General features: G+C 44.7%; 2 protein-coding genes across 2 annotated transcripts in view; both read left to right on the forward strand.

Annotated features, from left to right (window-relative positions):
• THBS3 (thrombospondin 3) overlaps positions 1 to 1115 on the forward strand; it is a 16180-nt gene extending 15065 nt beyond the window's left edge. Inside the window, exon 24 of the mRNA XM_044676666.1 lies at positions 821 to 1115. Within this exon, the coding sequence (XP_044532601.1) occupies positions 821 to 879 (59 nt within the window). The 3' untranslated portion in view covers positions 880 to 1115. The remainder of the gene's footprint in view (positions 1 to 820) is intronic.
• Positions 1116 to 12455: 11340 nt separating this feature from the next.
• On the forward strand, positions 12456 to 16484 carry MUC1 (mucin 1, cell surface associated). The gene is made up of 6 exons (XM_044672518.1): positions 12456 to 13675; positions 13788 to 13843; positions 13993 to 14132; positions 14440 to 14558; positions 14660 to 14809; positions 16078 to 16484. Exons 1-6 carry the CDS (start codon positions 12473 to 12475, stop codon positions 16144 to 16146), a joined length of 1737 nt encoding a protein of 578 aa, XP_044528453.1. The 5' UTR covers positions 12456 to 12472; the 3' UTR covers positions 16147 to 16484.
• Positions 16485 to 18730: the final 2246 nt, after the last annotated feature.

The raw sequence follows: 18730 nt of genomic DNA on the forward strand, positions 1-18730 counted from the left end.
GAGAGAGAGAGAGAGAGAGAGAGAGAGAGAGAGAGAGAGAGAGAGAGAGAGAGAGAGAGTGTGTGTGTGTGTGTTAGACTGGAGCCTGGGAAGCGGGTGACTTCACCCCCCTGCCTATTGTGCCCATCTCCATGGCAACTCAATCCCAGCTTGGAATGCGACTGGGGCTTTGAGATGCAAAGGGGGCTGGACAATGAGCTGGGGGCCCCAGGCCTGAGAACAACCCCCCTCTTCCTCCTCTTCCCCTCCTCCACTTCTCTCTCAGGCCTGATGAGATCATGAGGGACTGGCAGGGGAATGAGTGAGAACTTTGGCATGGTAACAATTCAGTGGTCAGTAGGCACCCCAAAACTCATGAATTTCCTTCCCTTGGGCAGGGTAAAGCTCTATGAGGGTCCCCAGCTGGTGGCAGATTCTGGAGTGATCATAGATACATCTATGAGGGGGGGTCGCCTGGGTGTCTTCTGCTTCTCCCAAGAAAACATCATCTGGTCTAATCTCCAGTATCGGTGCAACGGTAAGGCCTCAGGAGCTGGGAAAGGGGGAGTGGGATTCAAGATTTTCCCACCTGCCCTTGTGACTCTGAAGGCATACATTGAGTACTTCTCAATATGATGTTACCTAGATCTGGAACTAAAAGGGGGCAAAGAACAAGAATGGGATCCTGGAATTGGGAAGGGGTGATTCTCAGCTTCTTTCCATCTTAACTTGGGCAGTTCTTGGTAGGGTGTCTTTCAGTTTTAGGGTCATCCCTGAATGGAGAGAGATGGGTCAGTGGTCTCTCTGATTCCTCTCTCTACCCTACTTTCATCCCCTCCAGACACAGTGCCAGAGGATTTTGAGCCATTCAGGAGGCAGTTGCTTCAGGGACGGGTGTGAGGGTCACTCCAGGAGCATCCAGTCAAGACCCTCTGGTTCCAGATTGGAGGTTCAGGGAATGTCTTTCCAAACTCTCAACTAAGCATGAGATCTCTTGACCCGGTCCTTCCACTCCAGATGGGTTAGGGATCCAACTGCTCAGTGGGTGAGAAGTTTGGAGATGTCTCTTGAGTTGTGGACTCCCCCCCTCCCTCAAGGAAAAATATTTCTATAAAGTTAATGTTGTTTTCTACCCAGTCCGGTGCAGTTGCTTCTTTGGGAAGGAGAAGAAAGGGTGAATAGCCCAGTAGAAAGGAGAGAGGGAAAGAAGCTGGTAAACGGGTATGTGGGGATAGAGCTAAGACTAGAAAGACTGGAATTTGGGCAGAGGACAAGGAAGGGGCAGGACGGGAACTAAACGAGCTGGATCGTAGGGTGCAGTGGGGAGGATGGAAACTGATGGAACTCACTGCGGGCGTCGCCCGTCCAGGCGAGGTCTCCTCAGTTCAGCGGTCAGGGGCCAGGCTGCCCTGCTCGGGGTGAGGGGGAGGCCGGGGGGCGGGGGGGGCCGGAGGCCGGGACGAGTGCAATATTGGCGGGGAAAGAACAACACTGCACCACGTCCCGTCCCTCCCGCCCGCCCGGGGCCCGGGGTCCCCGCTCCCCCGGAGCTGGGCCATGCTGGGACGAGCAGGAGCCAGACATTCAGCAGAGAGAGCAGCAGCGAAGAGATGTCCAGTTTGGACAGCCCGGTCGAAGGGTAACTAGTGAGCGTGCGAAGGTCGCGAGGAAGAGCCGGAACCCGGACACCGAGCATTGAGGGCAGCGGCTCTCCCACGCCCGGGCGCTCCGCGCGCCTCCCCTTTAAATACCCGGACTGCGCGGCGCGGAGCCGTATCCATGGTGACGCGTGTCCCAGCAACCGGGCTGAATGGCTGTCGCTGGGCAACGCCGGAGGTTGGGGCCGAGGTCGGGGCCGCCCACCTAGAGTCCTAGCTCCCGGGATTGGGGGCGGGGAAGAATGGAACGGGAGGGGGAGGGGCAGCTCCAGCTTCCTTTTGCTCCCGCTCGGCCTTTAGCTCACTCGCTCCAGCTCGCGCTCCTCCCGCCGAGAAGATAGACCCCCACCCCCATCCCAGATCTCTTCGCCCTGAGGGTCCCCGCCCTCGACAAATCTCGCGACGTTACCACCCTGGCGGAAACGGATTTAACCTTTCCCTTGGTTTCCCCACCCGCTTTGGGACTCTCTGATTCTAGGTGCTGAGCTTCCTCCTGCTCTGCACTCGCCCTTCCACGTGCCCCCAGTCCCCCATTGTCCTCTTCCCCCTTCTTACCCTGCCCCCACCACCACCCACCCTTCCACAGCCCTTTCCCATGGAGAAGGAGCCTCCAGGAAGGGTAGTTAGAGGAGAGGGAGATAAAGGGAAGAATTTGTCCTAAACAAAATAAAGGACATACAAAAATAATGTATAAGCTCTTTCTGAGGGGGAAAGAGATAAGAACTGGAGGGGCTAACCATCAATTAAGGCACGGCTCAGCAAGTTATGGTATAGGAATATGATGGAATACTATGTTACAAGAAATGATAATGGGCATCGTATGGTGCTTACTATGTGCCAGGTACTATTTTTTTTTTTTTGCCAGGTACTATGTTAAACAATACAGTTATATCTTAGTTGGTCCTCACAACCCTAATAAGAAACGGAGGGGGATGGTTTGTGAGAATCCTGGCAAAACTTATATGAACTAATATGGGGTAAAGTGAATGGAACCAGAACAGTTGCTATGATGACAATCTGATAAAGACAACTTATAGAATTAGGAACTCCAATCATCATAATATTGTTTAATCCTTTTACTAGTGTCTGAATCTCCATTACCCCATTTGGTATTTTCTTCTTTTTTTTTAAACCCTTGTACTTCAGTGTATTGTCTCATAGGTGGAAGATTGGTAAGGGTGGGCAATGGGGGTCAAGTGACCTGCCCAGGGTCACACAGCTGGGAAGTGGCTGAGGCCGGTTTTGAACCTAGGACCTCCTGTCTCTAGGCCTGACTTTCACTCCACTGAGCTACCCAGCTGCCCCCCCCCCCCCATTTGGTATTTTCTTGGCAAAGATACTGGAGTGGTTTGCCATTTATCTCATTTGACAGATGAGGAACTGAGGAAAACGGGGTTAAGTGACTTGCCCAGGATCACACAGCTATTATGATGTCTCAAACTGATTCCAGTTGCCTAGCCCTTACTAATATTCTGCCTTGGAATCTATCAATAGAAGATAAGGTTTTAGGGGGGGAGGAATTCTTCCTGGTGAGACTGGACACAATCCATTTTGTCACAACTAATCACAATTCCAAAGAGCTCATGACAAGAAATGCTACCTATTTTCTTGACTATACCTGATTGTGATGATTTTTTTCTTTTCTCATTTCGGGGAGAGGAAGTGGACTAGGAAAGTAGAAACGATGGATTTTTGCTTATTGAAAAAATTATTTAAAAAAACAACACCTTGAATGTAGAGTCCTGGAATCTTTAGTTCAATTCCTAGCTTTGCTACTCAACAACCTTTGTAATCTTGGGCAAGTTATGTGTCCCATCTGGGTCCCAGTTTCTGTTCAAAGAGGATACTTTCCTCACAAAATCTAAATTTATTACTAAATCTACATTCTAGTATCATTATCTACTGCTCTCCTTCCTCTTCCCCCAAGTCATATTAAAAAATCAACAAATTATACTTTATTTTAAAATGTTTTTCCCTCCAATTACATGTAGATACAATTTTTATCACTGTTTTCTGACATTTTGCAATCCATGTTCTCTCCTTCCCTCATTCCTCTTGCCCCTCCCAGAGATGGCAAGTAATATGATATAAGTTATACATGTGCTATCATGTAATACTTTCCATGTTCATCATGTGAAAGACACAAAAACCCCATGAAGGGAAATAAAGTGAAAAATGGTATGCTTCAATTTGCATTGAGATTCAGTCAGTCAATCAGCCCCTTCTACAGTGGTGGATAGCCTTTTTTTTTTGTCATGAGTCCCTTGGACCCAAATCATTCTTTTCAAGTTTAGCATGTAGTTCCCAGTCTACCCTCATGATTTTATATGAGTAGACCAATGTATGTGTTGAAGACCCTAACTTCTCCAATGTTTCAGGCTGCTTAAGTCCCATTACCATTTGATTAACCTTGCAATCATGAGCATGTATGTGCTTCACTACTGTATTTAGGAACCTAATTTCTAGTAACTGGTCATTTTTTTCCATCTCTTCCTCTGCTTTATTCCTCCTAAAACTAACTGTTCCTTCTCATAGTGTCCTCCCACCTTTAAGTACTTTCTAAGGCCATCTCACCTTCTCCAGCCTTACTTTCCTCTTCTCAGTTTTTGAACCTCTAATTATTTAGTTCAACCCTGTATTATTCTCTACTCTTGAATTTTTTAGTTTCTTGACCTTTTGCTACTCATTCCTTGCCAAATGAAAATGCCAGATTATTCCTACCATCAACCTCTTTTTCTCCTACTTGCACATCTCTTCAAATAGCTGGAGGAAGACATGCCACCATGCTTACTGGATCCTCTACAAATTTGGGTTATCTAATCTCAATTGGACCCTTGCTGCAGCAAATTCATCAGTTCTTTTACTCTTCCCTATTGGATTTCTATCTCAAAATTCTCCTTCGTGCCCCTTACATTCCAATTTGACCCTCTTACTATGCCTCACATGACAATGCATTTTCCATGACCTTTGCTCTGAATGTCCTTTAAGTCTGTAACTGTCTCCCCACAACCTCCATGTCTTACAAATCCTTTGTTTTCCAAAAGATTCAGCTCATGAAGTCTTTCTTTTTTTAACCCTTAATCTTTAAACCTTCTGTTTTAGACTCAGTACTGTGTATTGGTTAAGGCAGAAAAACAGTAAGGGCTAGGCAACTGGAGTTGCCCAGGATTACATAGCTAGGAAATATCTGAGGCCAAATCTAAACACAGGATCTCCCATCTCTAGATCTAGTTCTCAATCCACTGAACCACTTGGCTGCCCCAGTTCATGAAGTCTTTTCTGATCCCCACCTCCAGGTGCTAGTGCCTTTCTACCACAAAATAAAACAAAACATTTGAAACACCTCCAAATCCTTTCTATTTTGTATTTTCATATAGCTAAATATATATAGACTATCTCCTCCATCAAATGTAAACCCCTTGACGTTAGGTACTGTTTCATTTTTGCCACTGTTGACCCCAGGGCATAACACAGTCCAGGTGCCTGGCATAAGGTAGGCTCCCAATAAAATACTTGTTGATTCATTGGTTGGTTGATTGAAAGGGTTGGATTAAGTGACTTCTAAGATCCCTTCCCATTCCAAAACTATGATCCTACAATCCCTGCTCAAAAAGACCCAGGAGCTCTCTCTATTGTCTCTGGAAAAATTACAGACATCTCAGTTTGACTGCCTCAGTTTGACAGTCTTGATATTGCCTACCATTCTCTTTTTTTCTTTTAAGTCTTTACTTTCTTTGTAGTAACTGTAAGATAGCAGGGCAAGAGGCAGACAAATGGGGTTAAGTGATTTGCTCAGTGCCACATGGCTAAAATGTATCTGAGGCCAGGTTTGAATTGTGAAGATTAAAATTAATGTGCAAAATACTAAATATATTTATGAATATTTTGTTAATAATAAACTAACAAAAGAGACTAACTAGAAGGTACTAACCAGCTCGCTCCCAGGAACAAAAAAAAAAAAAAAAAAAAAAGAGGGAGGAGTTACAGCCAACCATAACACAATAAGGTGACCACACAAATGGGGAGGTGCAGGAGAAATTAAAGGAAATTTTGGGAAAACTAAGGGACTTATGGGGGATGAAGTCCAAGATTTAAAATTTTCATTTATACATAATATAGATCCTCCTAACCCCAGGCCTAGTGCTCTATCCTTGAGCTATCTAGCTGCCCCCTACATACCATTCTTAGCTTATATATGCCTTCCTTCAATGTCCTCTAGCTTGCTTGCTTTTCCTCCTCTATAACATTCCATCCCTATTCTCTGTACCACTGTCTACATGGTCTACATATGGAATGCACTCTCTTATCACCTCCTTAGAATTCCCTGTTCCCTTCAAGTATCAGCATAGTGTCACATGCTTGGTGGGATTAAACCATTGAGTGTGCTGGAACAAGCTCAAAACTGGTCAGTTTTCTAGGAAATAGGCCAATGCTACAAATCAAGGCTTGGGTTATTGTTTCATCAATTATCTAGACTTTAAAAAAGAGTAATGGAGAAATGTTATAATGCAAATTAAACTTCAAATATGTGTCCTGTTGGTTGTTAAAAATTTGCCAGCTTATTACTAGATGAAACTTATTACTAAACCCTGGGTATACCTTATTAAAAGAAACAAGGAGATGCAGCTAGGTAGCCCAGGGAATAGAGTGCCAGGAATGGACATTCTCTAGCTGTATGACCTTGGGCAAGTCATTTAACCCCCATTGCCTAACCCTTACCTCTCTTCTGCTTTGATAACAAAACACAGTATTGATACTAAGACAGGAAGTCAGGATTTCTGTTTCTTTGTTTTTTAAAGAAAGAAACAGGGAAGAGTAGCTAGATAGCATGGCTGATCGAATACCAGATGTGGAGTTGGGAGGATCTGGGTTCAAAAATGACCTCAGACACTCTCTAGCTCTATAATCCTGGGCAAGTCATTTAATTCCATTTGCCTAGCCCTTGCCTTCTGTCTTAGAATTGTTACTAAGAAAATAAAGATTTAGAAAAAAGAAATAGAGTTGGTCCACACCTAGAAAGTGAAGCAATGATTACCAAGCCTGTAAGGCTTCAACTAGAGCAAGTCAGGCTAAGAATAGCTTCATTTCCTTTTTGACAATTATTTAACCAGAAAATAAAGTGAACATTTTAGATATAATTTATCTAACTTTTGGGAAAATTCTTGACAAAAGTTCTCATGGCATTCTTGTAAAGGTGGAGAGATGAAGACTAGACTATAATACAATCAATGAAAAACTAACTGATTGAAAGATCAGCCTACAAGAGGAGTTGGTGCTGGTGCAAAGTTAGCATGACAGAAGGTCTCTAATGGAATATCACAGGGAACTGTACTTGGACTTAAAGTGTTTAATATTTTTTATCAATAACTTAAAGGTATAGATGAAATGTTTGTTATAGTTGTAGGTGACACAGGGTACTGGTTGACAGACTACAAGTTCTTAATAGCCTAGTTGTTGTTCAGTTACTTTAGTGATGTCCAAAACTCCTTAGGGATTTTCTTGGCAAAGATACTGGAATGTTTTACCATTTCCTTCTCTAGCTCGTTTTATAGATGAGGAAACTGAAGCCAACAGGGTTAAGTGACTTGCCCAGGGTCACACCATGAGTAAGGGTCTGAGGTTGGATTTGAACTCAAGAAGATGAGTCTTACTGACTCCAGGCATAACACTCTATCTACTGTGTCCCCTAGCTATCTTTGATAGGCTAGAACTGTGTTGGTGAAACTATGGCACCAGTGCTGGAAGGGGTTGCTCCCCTCACCTTCTCCACAAATGCTTGGAGACATTTCTCACATCACCCACTCCTTTGCCCAGCAGCCCAATGGAAGCACTTCCTCCCTCCCCTGTCTGGGGTAAGCCCAGAGTTCATGTGTAGCATGAGAGTTGTAGTTTGGGCACTCGGTCTCTAAAAGGTTCACCATCACTGGGCTAGAGCATTGGACTGAGAAGAAATTCAGTAGAGATAAATGTTAAGTCTTGCACTTGGACAGAAAAAAATCATCTCTTTAAGTATAAGAACTAGGAGATATAGTTAGGCAGCAGGGGTTCTGAAAAAGATATGGAAGTTTCAATCTATTTCAAGCTACACATATATCAAAGTGGTGATGAAGCAATTTAAAATACTAATGTGATTTGGGACTACATTAAGAGGGTCAATTGGAATGCTGAAGGCCTTATCATATGAACATTTGTTAAAGGAACTCCTCCAGCAAAGAGGAGGAAGGGAATTAAGCTGCCATTCAGTCATTTTTCTGTTGTGTCTGACTCTTCCTGACCCTATTTGGGATTTTCTTGGCAAAAATACTGGAATAGTTAGCATTTACTTCTCCAGCTCATTTGACAGATAAGGAAACCTTTTGACAGATAAGGAAACGAAAACCAACAGGCTTAATTGACTTGCCCAGGGTCACAGAGCTAGTAAGTGTCTGAGGTCATTTTGAATTCACAAGACAAATTGTTCCTGACTTCAGACCAGACACTCTAGCCACTGTGCCACCTAGCTTCTCTAAGGGAATAAGGGGATATATATAAATATAATGAGATAGATGGATAGATAGATAAGACAGGTAGATAAGATCAATAGATAGATAGACATAGATAATAGATAAACAGATGGACAGATAGATCATAGACAGGTAGATTAAATAGAGAAATGGCTAGATAGATGATAGATAATAGATAGATAAGATAGATAATAGGTAGACAAATGTATGAATCATAGCTAGGTAGATGAGACAAACAGATGGACAGATAGACAGACAGATAGGTAGATAGATAGACAGAGAGAGGATAGATTAGATTAGATTATACAGATGATGGATAATAGATAATAGATAGATAGATAATAAATAGACAGATGAACAGATAGATAGATAACAGATAAATAGAGACTGATAGGCAGACAGACAGACAAACAGACAGACAGATGGATAGACAGATAAGATAGATGATAGATGACAGATAGAGATAATAGATAGACAGATAGTTAGATTGATAAATGAGACAGACAGATGAACAGAGATAGACAGAGAGAAGGATAGATAGATTAAATTAGATTAGACAGATGATGGTTAATAGATAATAGATAGGCAGATGGACAGATAGATAGGTAACAGATAGATAGACTGACAGACAGAGATAGATATAAGGACAGACAAATATATAGATAAGATAGATGATAGATGACAGATAATAAATAGACAGACAGATGGATAGATAATAGATATATAGGTAGATTGAAGAGACAGACAGACAGATGGACATGTAGACAGAGAGGTAGATAGATAGATTAGATTAGATAAGATAGATGATGGATCATAGTTAATAGATAGATGGACAGATAGATAGGTGGATAGAGACAGACAGATAGATAGACAGGTAGACAGATAATAGGTAGATAGATAATAGATAGATAGACAGACAGACAGAAAGATAGACAATCAAGATAGACTGATAGATATGCAGACAGACAGACAGATAGATTGATAGATTAGACAGATAGAAGAGACAAATACAGACAGACAGATAGATAGATAAATGATGGATAGTAGATGATAGATAATAGATAGACAAAAGGACAGATAGACAAATAATAGATAGGTAGATAGATATAGAGATAGATGAACAGATAGATTGATAGATTAGACAGAAGAGACAGACAGATAGAGACAGACACACAGATAGACAGAAAGACAGATAGATAGATTAGATAGATAAAAGAGACAGACAGACAGACAGGCAGGCAGGTGGGCAGATAGACCAACAGGCAGATGGATAGATAGATAGATAGATAGATAGATAGATAGATAGATAGATAGATAGATAGATAGCATCTCCTATGTACCAGGTACTGTGCTGAGAAGAGTATCTTATTTGATTCTCACAACCCTCCCTAAGTCTTCTCTTCTTAGAACCAGGTAGAATGCAATAGAGAGTACTGGACTGCTGTCAAGAAAACCTGAGTTCAAATCTAGCCTCAGATGCGTAATAGCTGTATGACTTTGGGAAAGTGACTTAACCTCTGCCTCAAGTTCCTCAACTCTAAAATGGGGATCATAATAGTACCTACCCCAGGCAACTAGGTGGCACAGTGGATAAAGAACTGGTCCTGGAGTTAGGAAGACTTGAGTTCAAATTCTGCCTCAAACAATGACCGTGTGACCTTAGGTAAGTCACTTGAGCCTTTTGGCTTCAGTTTCTTCATCTGTCAAATGAGCTAGAGAAGGAAAAGCAAAGCACTCCAGTGCTTTTACCAAGAAAACTCCAAATGGAATCATAGAGTCAGACAAATCTGAAAAAATGACTGAACAAAAGAAAATTATCAACATATACATTTCCATACACAAAGGAAAACAGAAAATGGAGATTTTAAATGAAACTGAATTTATTGTATGCAACTTAGTCCTTTTAATAATAAAGCAGTTAGATGGCACACTGGATAGAGAGTCAAATCTGGAGTTTGGAGGACCTGGATTCAAATCTGACCTGAGACACTTCCAAGCCATGTAAACCTAGGTAAATCACTTAACCCCTTTTGCCTAGCTCTTGCCCTTCTGTCTTAGCATTGTTACTGTCTGGCTTCAGATACTGTCTAGTTTTGTGACCCTGGGCAAGTCACTTAACTCCAACTGCCTTGATAAGCAGTTTAGAATTGATTCTAAAAGAGAAGGCAAAGGTATAAAAAAAGAATTGTTACTAAGACAAAAAGTAAGGATTAAAATAATAATAATATACAGGGTGTCCCAAAAAAGCTAGCTTTAGGTTTAAACCTGCAGGAAGACTTTTGGAATACTCTTTACATTAAAGAAAGTTGGAGTACCAATATTATTCCCATTGAGTCCTCCTCTGATTCCCTAGTTCAGTAATGACAAACCTTTTAGAGATGAAGTGCCGGTTCCTCCTCCCCCCCAACCCCAGACAGGGGGGTGAAGTGAGGAATGTCCTCAGGCACATGGAGAATGGGAAGGGAACAGCTACACTGGAGTCCCTCTGGCTTTCTAGCAAAGAACTCTGGAGGAGGACTGTAAGCATGCCCACAGAGAGGGCTCTGCATGCCCTTTTGGCACATGTTCCATGGGTTCACCATCACTACCCTAGTGCATTTTTAAAAATAATTTTTTAAACCCTAATATCTTTTATATATATGTATATATATACATATACCTATATCCTTCTATATTAATTTTATTTGTTTCAGGGCTAGGCAATGGGGGTTAAGTGACTTGCCCAGGGTCACACAGCTAGGAAGTGTCTGAGGCCATAGTGCATTTTTTTTAACCCTTACTTTTTAAGACAGAAGGGCAAGGGTTAGACAAATAGGGTTAAGTGACTCACCCAGGGTCACACAGCTAGGAAATATCTGAGGCCAGATTTGAACCCAGGTCCTCTTAACTCCAGGCCTGGCTTTCTGTCCATTCTGCCACCTCTCTCTCCCAGTACATTTAAAAAATATTTCATTGAAGATGTATGTGGGTTTATTTTGTATCCTACAGCTTTGCTTAAGTTATTGTTTCTATTTTTTTTTTTGAATCATCAACATTGGAGGGGATGTGGGAAAATTGGGACACTAATATACTGTTGGTAGAACTGTGAACTGATACAACCATTCTGGAGAACAATGTGGAACCATGCTCAAAGGGCCATAAAACTATGTATACTCTAATGCCACTACTGTGTATCCCAATGAAATCAGAGATGAGAGAAAACCTATTTGTACAAGTGTATTTTTAGCAGATCTCTTTGTAGTAGCAAAGAATTGGTGTCCTACTAGGGAATGACTGAACAAGGTGTAGTATATGTAATGGAAAGTATTATATGTATATAATGAATTGTATATGTATATATGTGTATATAATGTATATATATATGTAAATGTATATAGTGGAATGGAATATTGTAATGGAATACTATTGCGCCATAAGAAGTGAGGAACAAAATAAGTTTTAAAAAAATCTGGAAAGTGTTATATGAACTGATGCAAAGTGAAGTGAGCAGAACCAGGAGGACAGTGTATATAGTAATAGGAATATTGTACGATGACCAATTGTTTTTTATTTTAAATTCATTTAATTAATTACATTAGAATTTTTTCCATGGTTACATGATTCATATTCTTTCCCTCTCCTCCTCCCTCCCCCTTCCCATAGCCAATGAGCAATTCAATTGGGTTTTACACGGGTCATTGATCAAGACCTATTTCCATATTATTACTATTTGCAATAGAGTGATCTTTTAGAGTCTAGATCCCCAATCATATCTCCATCGAACCATATGATCAAGCAGTAGTTTTTCTTCTGTGTTTCTGCTCCCACAATTCTTTCTCTGGATGTGGATAGCATTCCTTCTCATAAGTCCCTCAGAATTGTCCTGTTACAATGATCAGTTGTGAAGGACTAAACCATTATTAGCAAAACAAGATTCCAAAGATAACCACAAGGGACTCATGATAAAAAATGCTACCCAAAGTCAAAGAAAGAATTGTTGGAATCTAATTGTAAATCAAAGCACACCATCTTTTACAACTAGTAAGTGTCTGAGGTGAGACTTGAACTCAGCTCTTCCTGATTGCAAGAAGGATGTCTACCCACTTTTCAAAGTGGACCTTTTCAAACTTATTTTCCTTTATGATGTTGTGGTATAAATAGTTGTCTTGGTTCTGCTCACTTCATAGGATCATAGATTTAGAGCTATAAGGGGCTTTAAATAAAGATCATTCAGTGCAATAGTCTCATTTTAATAGATGAAAAAAACTGAGGGCACAAATAGGTTAAGTGATATGCTCAGGGTATATGCCTGACTAAAAGTGTCTAAGANCACCCACTAGCCACCAGAGCACCATGTCTACACCCACTAGCCACCAGAGCACCATGTCTACACCCACTAGCCACCAGAGCACCATGTCTACACCCACTAGCCACCAGAGCACCATGTCTACACCCACTAGCCACCAGAGCACCATGTCTACACCCACTAGCCACCAGAGCACCATATCTACACCCACTAGCCACCACAGCACCATATCTACTTCCACTGGTCACCACAGCACCACAGTTATACCCACTACTCACTACAACATCACAGTTATACCCACTAGTCACCAGAGCACCATATCTACAACCACTAGCCACCACAACACCATATCTACATCCACTGGTCACCACAGCACCATATCTGCTCCCACTAGCCACCATAGCAACATATCTACACCTACTACTCACCACAACACCACAGTTATACCCACTACTCACCACAACATCACAGTTGTACCCTCTAGCCACCACAGCACCGTATCTACGTCCACTGGTCACCACAGCACCATATCTATACCCACTAGCCACCACAGCACCATATCTATGCCCACTGATCACCATAGCACCATATCTACACCCACTGTTCACCACAACACCACAGTTATACCCTCTAGCCACCAAAGCACCATATCTACACCCACTGCTCACCACAACACCACAGTTATGCCCATTAGTCACCACAGCACCTTATCTACTCCCACCACTCACCACAACACCACAGTTATATCTACTAGCCACCATAGCACCAATTCTACAGCCACTACTCACCACACCACAGTATTACCCATTAGTCACCACAGCACCATATCTACTCCCACCACTCACCACACCACAGTTATATCTACTAGCCACCATAGCACCAATTCTACAGCCACCACTCACCACAACACAACAGTTAAACCCACTAGCCACCACAGCACCATATCTACACCCGCTACCCACAGCATTACAGTTACAACCTCTAAACATCACACGGCAACAACTGGTAACCCCAAGAGTATTTCTTCAACCATTCACCAAATAGCTACTTCTGGCCTCAACAATAATCACAGCTCCATCTCACAGTCCATTACGATCAGCCAAAGCACCTCTCACCATCCAGTTGTCGTCATTGCTGAGAACTCCATGTTCTTCCTCTCATTCCACATCCTCTCCAAGGATTTTAACTCTTCCCTGGAAAATCCCAGCTCTTTCTACTATCAAGAACTGAAGAATTCTCTTAATGATCTGGTAGGTACCACCCTCTCCCCTATAGGCTGGGAAATCAGACAGTTCACCTAACAAATGTCTTTTTATTCCTTTGGCATCCTGGCTCAACTTCTTCCTTCCTCTCTTTCCTCAGTTGCAGCAGATCTACAAAAACAAGGCATTTATCACTTTTTACCTGCTCCAATTCAGGTACCAGTCTGCAGACATGGGTGGTATAGAGGATGGGTGGGTCACCAGCTTGGATAAGGGAAAGAGCACCAATTCCAGGAAGAGGGAAAAGTATTCTGAACCAGGAACTGGAACCTATAGGACTCAGGTGCCAATCTCCTTGTGCCCAGAAAGGGCTCTGTGGTTACAGACTGTATCCTGGTCTTCCAAGCAGACAGCATCACAGCCAGTGAAGTACAGAACCTCTTTGCTGAAAATGTGGAAAAAGGGAGAAAATATAACCTGAACATTTCATCATCAGATATAATTGGTAAGGCAGGATGCTGCCTCCTCTCCCCCCACCCTAGGGTTACTGCCCAGGCATTCTCTGAGAAAGCATTCCTCCACCAAATAGTCTATACACTAGGACCAGCCTTACCCCCACAGAGCCAAGAATGCATATTTCCAGGTTCTCTTGCCCCACATGTTTGTGTCTCCTTGGATCTAAATACACAGTCTCCCAGGTACACATTCCCCTTCTGTGGGGAGGGGAGCAGGGATCTAAAAGAAAATTGGGACAGGGCATCCTTGTCCTGCTCCCCTGGAAGATTCTTTTATACTCCCACTCTCCCTTCTAGTTCGTGACTGGAATTCTAAAACTTCATCTACTGGATCTTCTGTGCCTGGCTATGGCATTGCTTTGCTGGTGATAGTCTGTATCCTGCTTGCTTTGGCAATTTTCCACCTTGCTGCCCTGGTAAGTGCTTTATCCAGCCCAGATATTTGGGTTCTCCCCAGATCCTGGTTCCTTAATTGTTACCCACTGTACCCCTTTTCCTTCATCTCCACCTCTCCCAGGGGCTATGTCAGTTCCGCCGGAAACATTGTGGACAGCTGGACATCTTCCCATCCCAAGACTCTTATCATCCCATGAATGAATACCCCCTTTATCATACCCATGGACGATATGTGCCCCCAGGCAACACCAAGCGCAGCCCCTATGAAGAGGTGAGGCTGGGCCCCAGGGCACTGGGGAGGCAAGTGTGGCTGGGACCTAAGAAAGGATAAAAGAGTCCCAGGAAAAATTCAGTGTGCAGTGGGCACAGAGGCACAGAGAAATGGGAAGGGCAGAGCCCAGACATCATAGCGTACTGATGTTTCTCAGAGTTGCCATAGAGAAATGGGCATTGTAGGACACAGGAGCTCAGAAACTGCTGAATATGGAGGGCCAGCAGGGTAGGGCTGAGGAGCCTGGGAGACCTGGGGAGGAGTAGGAATCAAGGAAGAAGGGAGTTCCTAGAGCCAGTGACCACCACTCCCCAGGTCCCCTTCATTCCTTCAGGAGGGTGCCAGGTACAATGGGTGTCCCTGGTGCCTTTACCAAGCATTTTCATGGCTCAATAGAGTTGGCACCAGTCTGGGCAACTGCCTGGTGCCCAGGGGACAGAGTGGGTGGAGAATACCTGGGATGGGGAGATACAAGTCCCCCAAGGACCAACGGGGATGAGTACTGTAAAAGGTGAATTGGAAAATGCTTTGGGGAGAGAAGCAATTTTTGGGGTGGGGATGGGGTGTTGTTTTTGCTGGGAAGGCAGTAAAACCAGGGAAGAATTAGATGGAACGGGGGCAATTCTCTGGCAAGACCCGGAGGCAGATTTTTCTCCCTTACCCCCCACCACTCCCTACCCCTTCCTTCTCCCTCCCTCCTCAGGGCTCAGGCCTCTGGGTAAATAATTACCACTCTTTACCTTAGGCTGAAATTTTTGGTGGGGGAAGGGAGAATCTTGACTCTTTCCCTGACCCCTCCTAGTTATGTGGCCCACTCCCTGCCTTCTAGCTCTCTGCTCGATCCCCTCTTTGGGAAGGAAGGAATTGAGGAAGCTAGAGATGAGAGAGTGGGGGTGGGAAGACCAAGGCTGGGATCCAGGGAGGGGGCCTAGCAGTGGGAAGGAGGAGGAGGGAAAGGTGCTGTTTACAGTCGCATGGGGCTGTTGGTGGGGCCCGGCAGGTGCTCCTTCTGTGTTAACCCTGTAGGGCAATGGGGAGGGGACCCTAGTGTTCTCATCCCAGCACTCCACCACCAAAGGGGCCCCAGGGGGTACGCTACCCTTCCTCAATACTCCTTCCCTGTACCACCCCCCAAACGAACATATTCCTCCCCTCTTCTGCCCCCCCCCTCAGATCTCTCCAGGAAATGGTGGTAACAGCCTCTTTTATGTAAACCCCAACTTAACACACATATATTCCTCCCCTCTTCTTCCCCCTCCTCCCCCCAGATCTCTCCAGGAAATGGTGGCAACAGCCTCTCTTATGTGAACCCGGTGGCCACTTCTGCTAACCTGTAAAGGGATGGTGCCAGCTATGTGCCGAGGGCCAAGCACTGCCTGCCGGGGGCACTTCCCCCATTTCTTGTTCTCTATCCCTCCTCCTCCTCCTGGAAGGGAAAGCCAGGAGTCGGGAGTGGGTAGTGTCTTGAGGGCCCCTTGTCTGAAGGCTCCTTGGACACAGTCCCGTCATCCATTTCCAGATGAAGTTGTCAGAGACTACCTGCTGCTGTCCCACCCATATGCCCCTTCCTGAGGGACAGTGACTTTTCCTGGCAGATGAGAGAACCAGGGTGGTTTGGGTGGGGAGGGGGAAGAATTTTCATTTGATGGAATAAAACTGGCGACCCCCACTAACACCCATCTTTGAACCTCTTCTTGTTCCTTCCTCGGCCCTAGTGCACCCTCAAACTCCCCTTAAGCCTCAAAGTCACCAGTGGGTTTGAGGGAAGAGTTGAGAACTGAGTGGGTGGGTTGTCTGTCGGGACCTTGGGCAAGCATTCAGATATCTCTGGAGAAGGGGCAAACTGAAAACCTGAAGGTTCCTTCCGTGTGCCTCCATTTTACAGATGACCAAAGTGAAGGTAAGAAAGCTGAAATGACTTCTCCTAGCTTCCAGTCCCAGCCTTGGGAGCCACTGAGAGTGGCTGAGGGCAGAGGGGAGTGTCTTGATGGGGAATTGGGGGCTCGTTTATTAGAGGGGAAACGTGTCTTTTGGGAGTGGGTAGGGGAAGGAGATACTGGACTGAGGTGGCTTCCTTGAAGGTCAGTGAGGAACTTGGAAGTGAAGGCTAATGAGACCAGAGAAAGGGAAGAAATGTTGAGGGCATCATGTGGGGAGTTGGGGGCTTTGGAGTAGGGGAAAAGGTGAGTGTATTGGCAAAGTACATGAGCCGAGATGGGTGGCACCTCAGTTTGCCCTAGATTAGCTGTTTGACCTTGGGCGTTACTGACCCCTTCCATTGTGCCTTAATTACCTCATCTGTAAAATAAGCAAGTTGCTATAGATAATCTCTTAAGGTCCATTTCAACTTTCCCATTCTGTATTCTCTGTTCCAAGGGGACCGATAGCCCTGGGGGAAGGGGGGTCCAGTCGGGTGAGTGCTGTAAAAGTTTGGTAGCAAGACCTAGGACTGCCAGATGGCGTGAAAGGCCTCTGTTTGTCAGAAATTTGCCTCTCACCCATTTCTGATGATTCCCAGAAGGAAGGAGGAAACGAAACTGAGAGGAAAGCTTAAAGTCAAGAGGGACAGTCTACCCCCACCCCTGCCCCTGACGTGTTTGGTCGTGCTGGCTCAACCCAGAAAGGGGTTTCTTCTCACATCCAGGCAGGTGGAGCCTTCTTCCCCCCTGGCACAGTGCCAGGGGGACAGCTCTATTCTTAGCTGGCTTGGTGTTAAGTAAATCCCAGAGCAGTGATAACAGTAACAGAGTCAACAGAGTTTTGATAAGAGGACCTGTGTGAGATCCGGGCACTGACACGGTGCCAGTTCCCTCTTCTTTCAAGGCTGCTCTGAAAGTCTCCTAATTAGCCATTCCTTGCCTTATTGGAGTGTTCCCACCCCACTTATGGGGGTGAAGATCCATTTTTTTCCCCACTCCAGCTTTCCCCCAGCCACTCTGGGAATGGTACAATGATTCCAGGGCATTAATGCCACCTTGGTTGATGGACCACCGCATTCCTGCCCCCCACCTCCTTAGCTACATCCCCCCCCCCCAAGTGTTGGGCAGATATGGCCCATTAGCCACTCCCTGGCCAGTCACTGATGCCTTGTGGCTGGGGTAGCAGGCTCAGCTGGCTTCCTAGCCCAGAGAAGCACCCATTTGGGATGATGGCACCCTCTGGTGGCTTTCTATTGCATATCTCTGTGTGGCTAAATGTAGGCTGGATGGGTTTGTACTCTGCATGTGTGTGAATGCTCCAGGTGTGATCTCTATTGTGAATGCACTGTATATGTGTGTAGTGAGCATGCAGGAGTGTAGGTGCCTGTGACACATCTTCAGTGGGCATGCTGTACTAGTGCCTATCCGAAGGGATGGTTGTATGGGTATCTGTGCTGTGTGTTTGTCCCTCCCCTAGGTTCTGGGAAGGCTCGGGGGTATTGTGGTTGGATCTCCTCTCTAGGGAACTCTACTAGAGTTTAGCCCCTTCCCTCGGGCACCAGACCTAGTGGTCACTCAACTTCCTGTGTTCTGAAATGAGTCATTATGGTCAACACTATGAACTATGGGAAGAGAGTCTTAAAAGGAATGGCTAGACCAGAGTTGTGTCTGGCATCACCCTTTATTGTTAGAAACTGTGAAAATAACAGCCCTTGGCATAGACCAGAGCATTGCCCACACACAGGGAGCAAAGGATGGGCACGAGAAATGTTGACTAGCCTAGCCTGCCATGGGGTACTGGGCCCTGCCCATTAGGGCCCCTGGGAAGACTTGGCACACTGGCATTAGGGAATGGGGAGGGCAGAACATGCAGAGGAAAGGAGAGGGAAGAGGACATGCAGCTGGGGAGACTGGGACACCCCAATAAAACAAGCATGACAGAAAGAGGCTCCAGCTCCTCTCTCCCAGGGGGCACCTACCTATAGCCCCCTGGGATAGAGTA

This window comes from Gracilinanus agilis, chromosome 4 (genome assembly GCF_016433145.1).
Source record: "Gracilinanus agilis isolate LMUSP501 chromosome 4, AgileGrace, whole genome shotgun sequence".
NCBI lineage: Eukaryota > Metazoa > Chordata > Mammalia > Didelphimorphia > Didelphidae > Gracilinanus > Gracilinanus agilis.

Coding starts and splice junctions, on each gene's coding strand:
- MUC1 (XM_044672518.1), top strand. CDS start 12,473: ATGTCTACACCCACTAGCCACCAGAGCACCATGTCTACACCCACTAGC. Junction 14,133..14,439: donor TTCATCATCAGATATAATTG/GTAAGGCAGGAT, acceptor TCTCCCTTCTAG/TTCGTGACTGGAATTCTAAA. Junction 14,559..14,659: donor TTTTCCACCTTGCTGCCCTG/GTAAGTGCTTTA, acceptor CACCTCTCCCAG/GGGCTATGTCAGTTCCGCCG.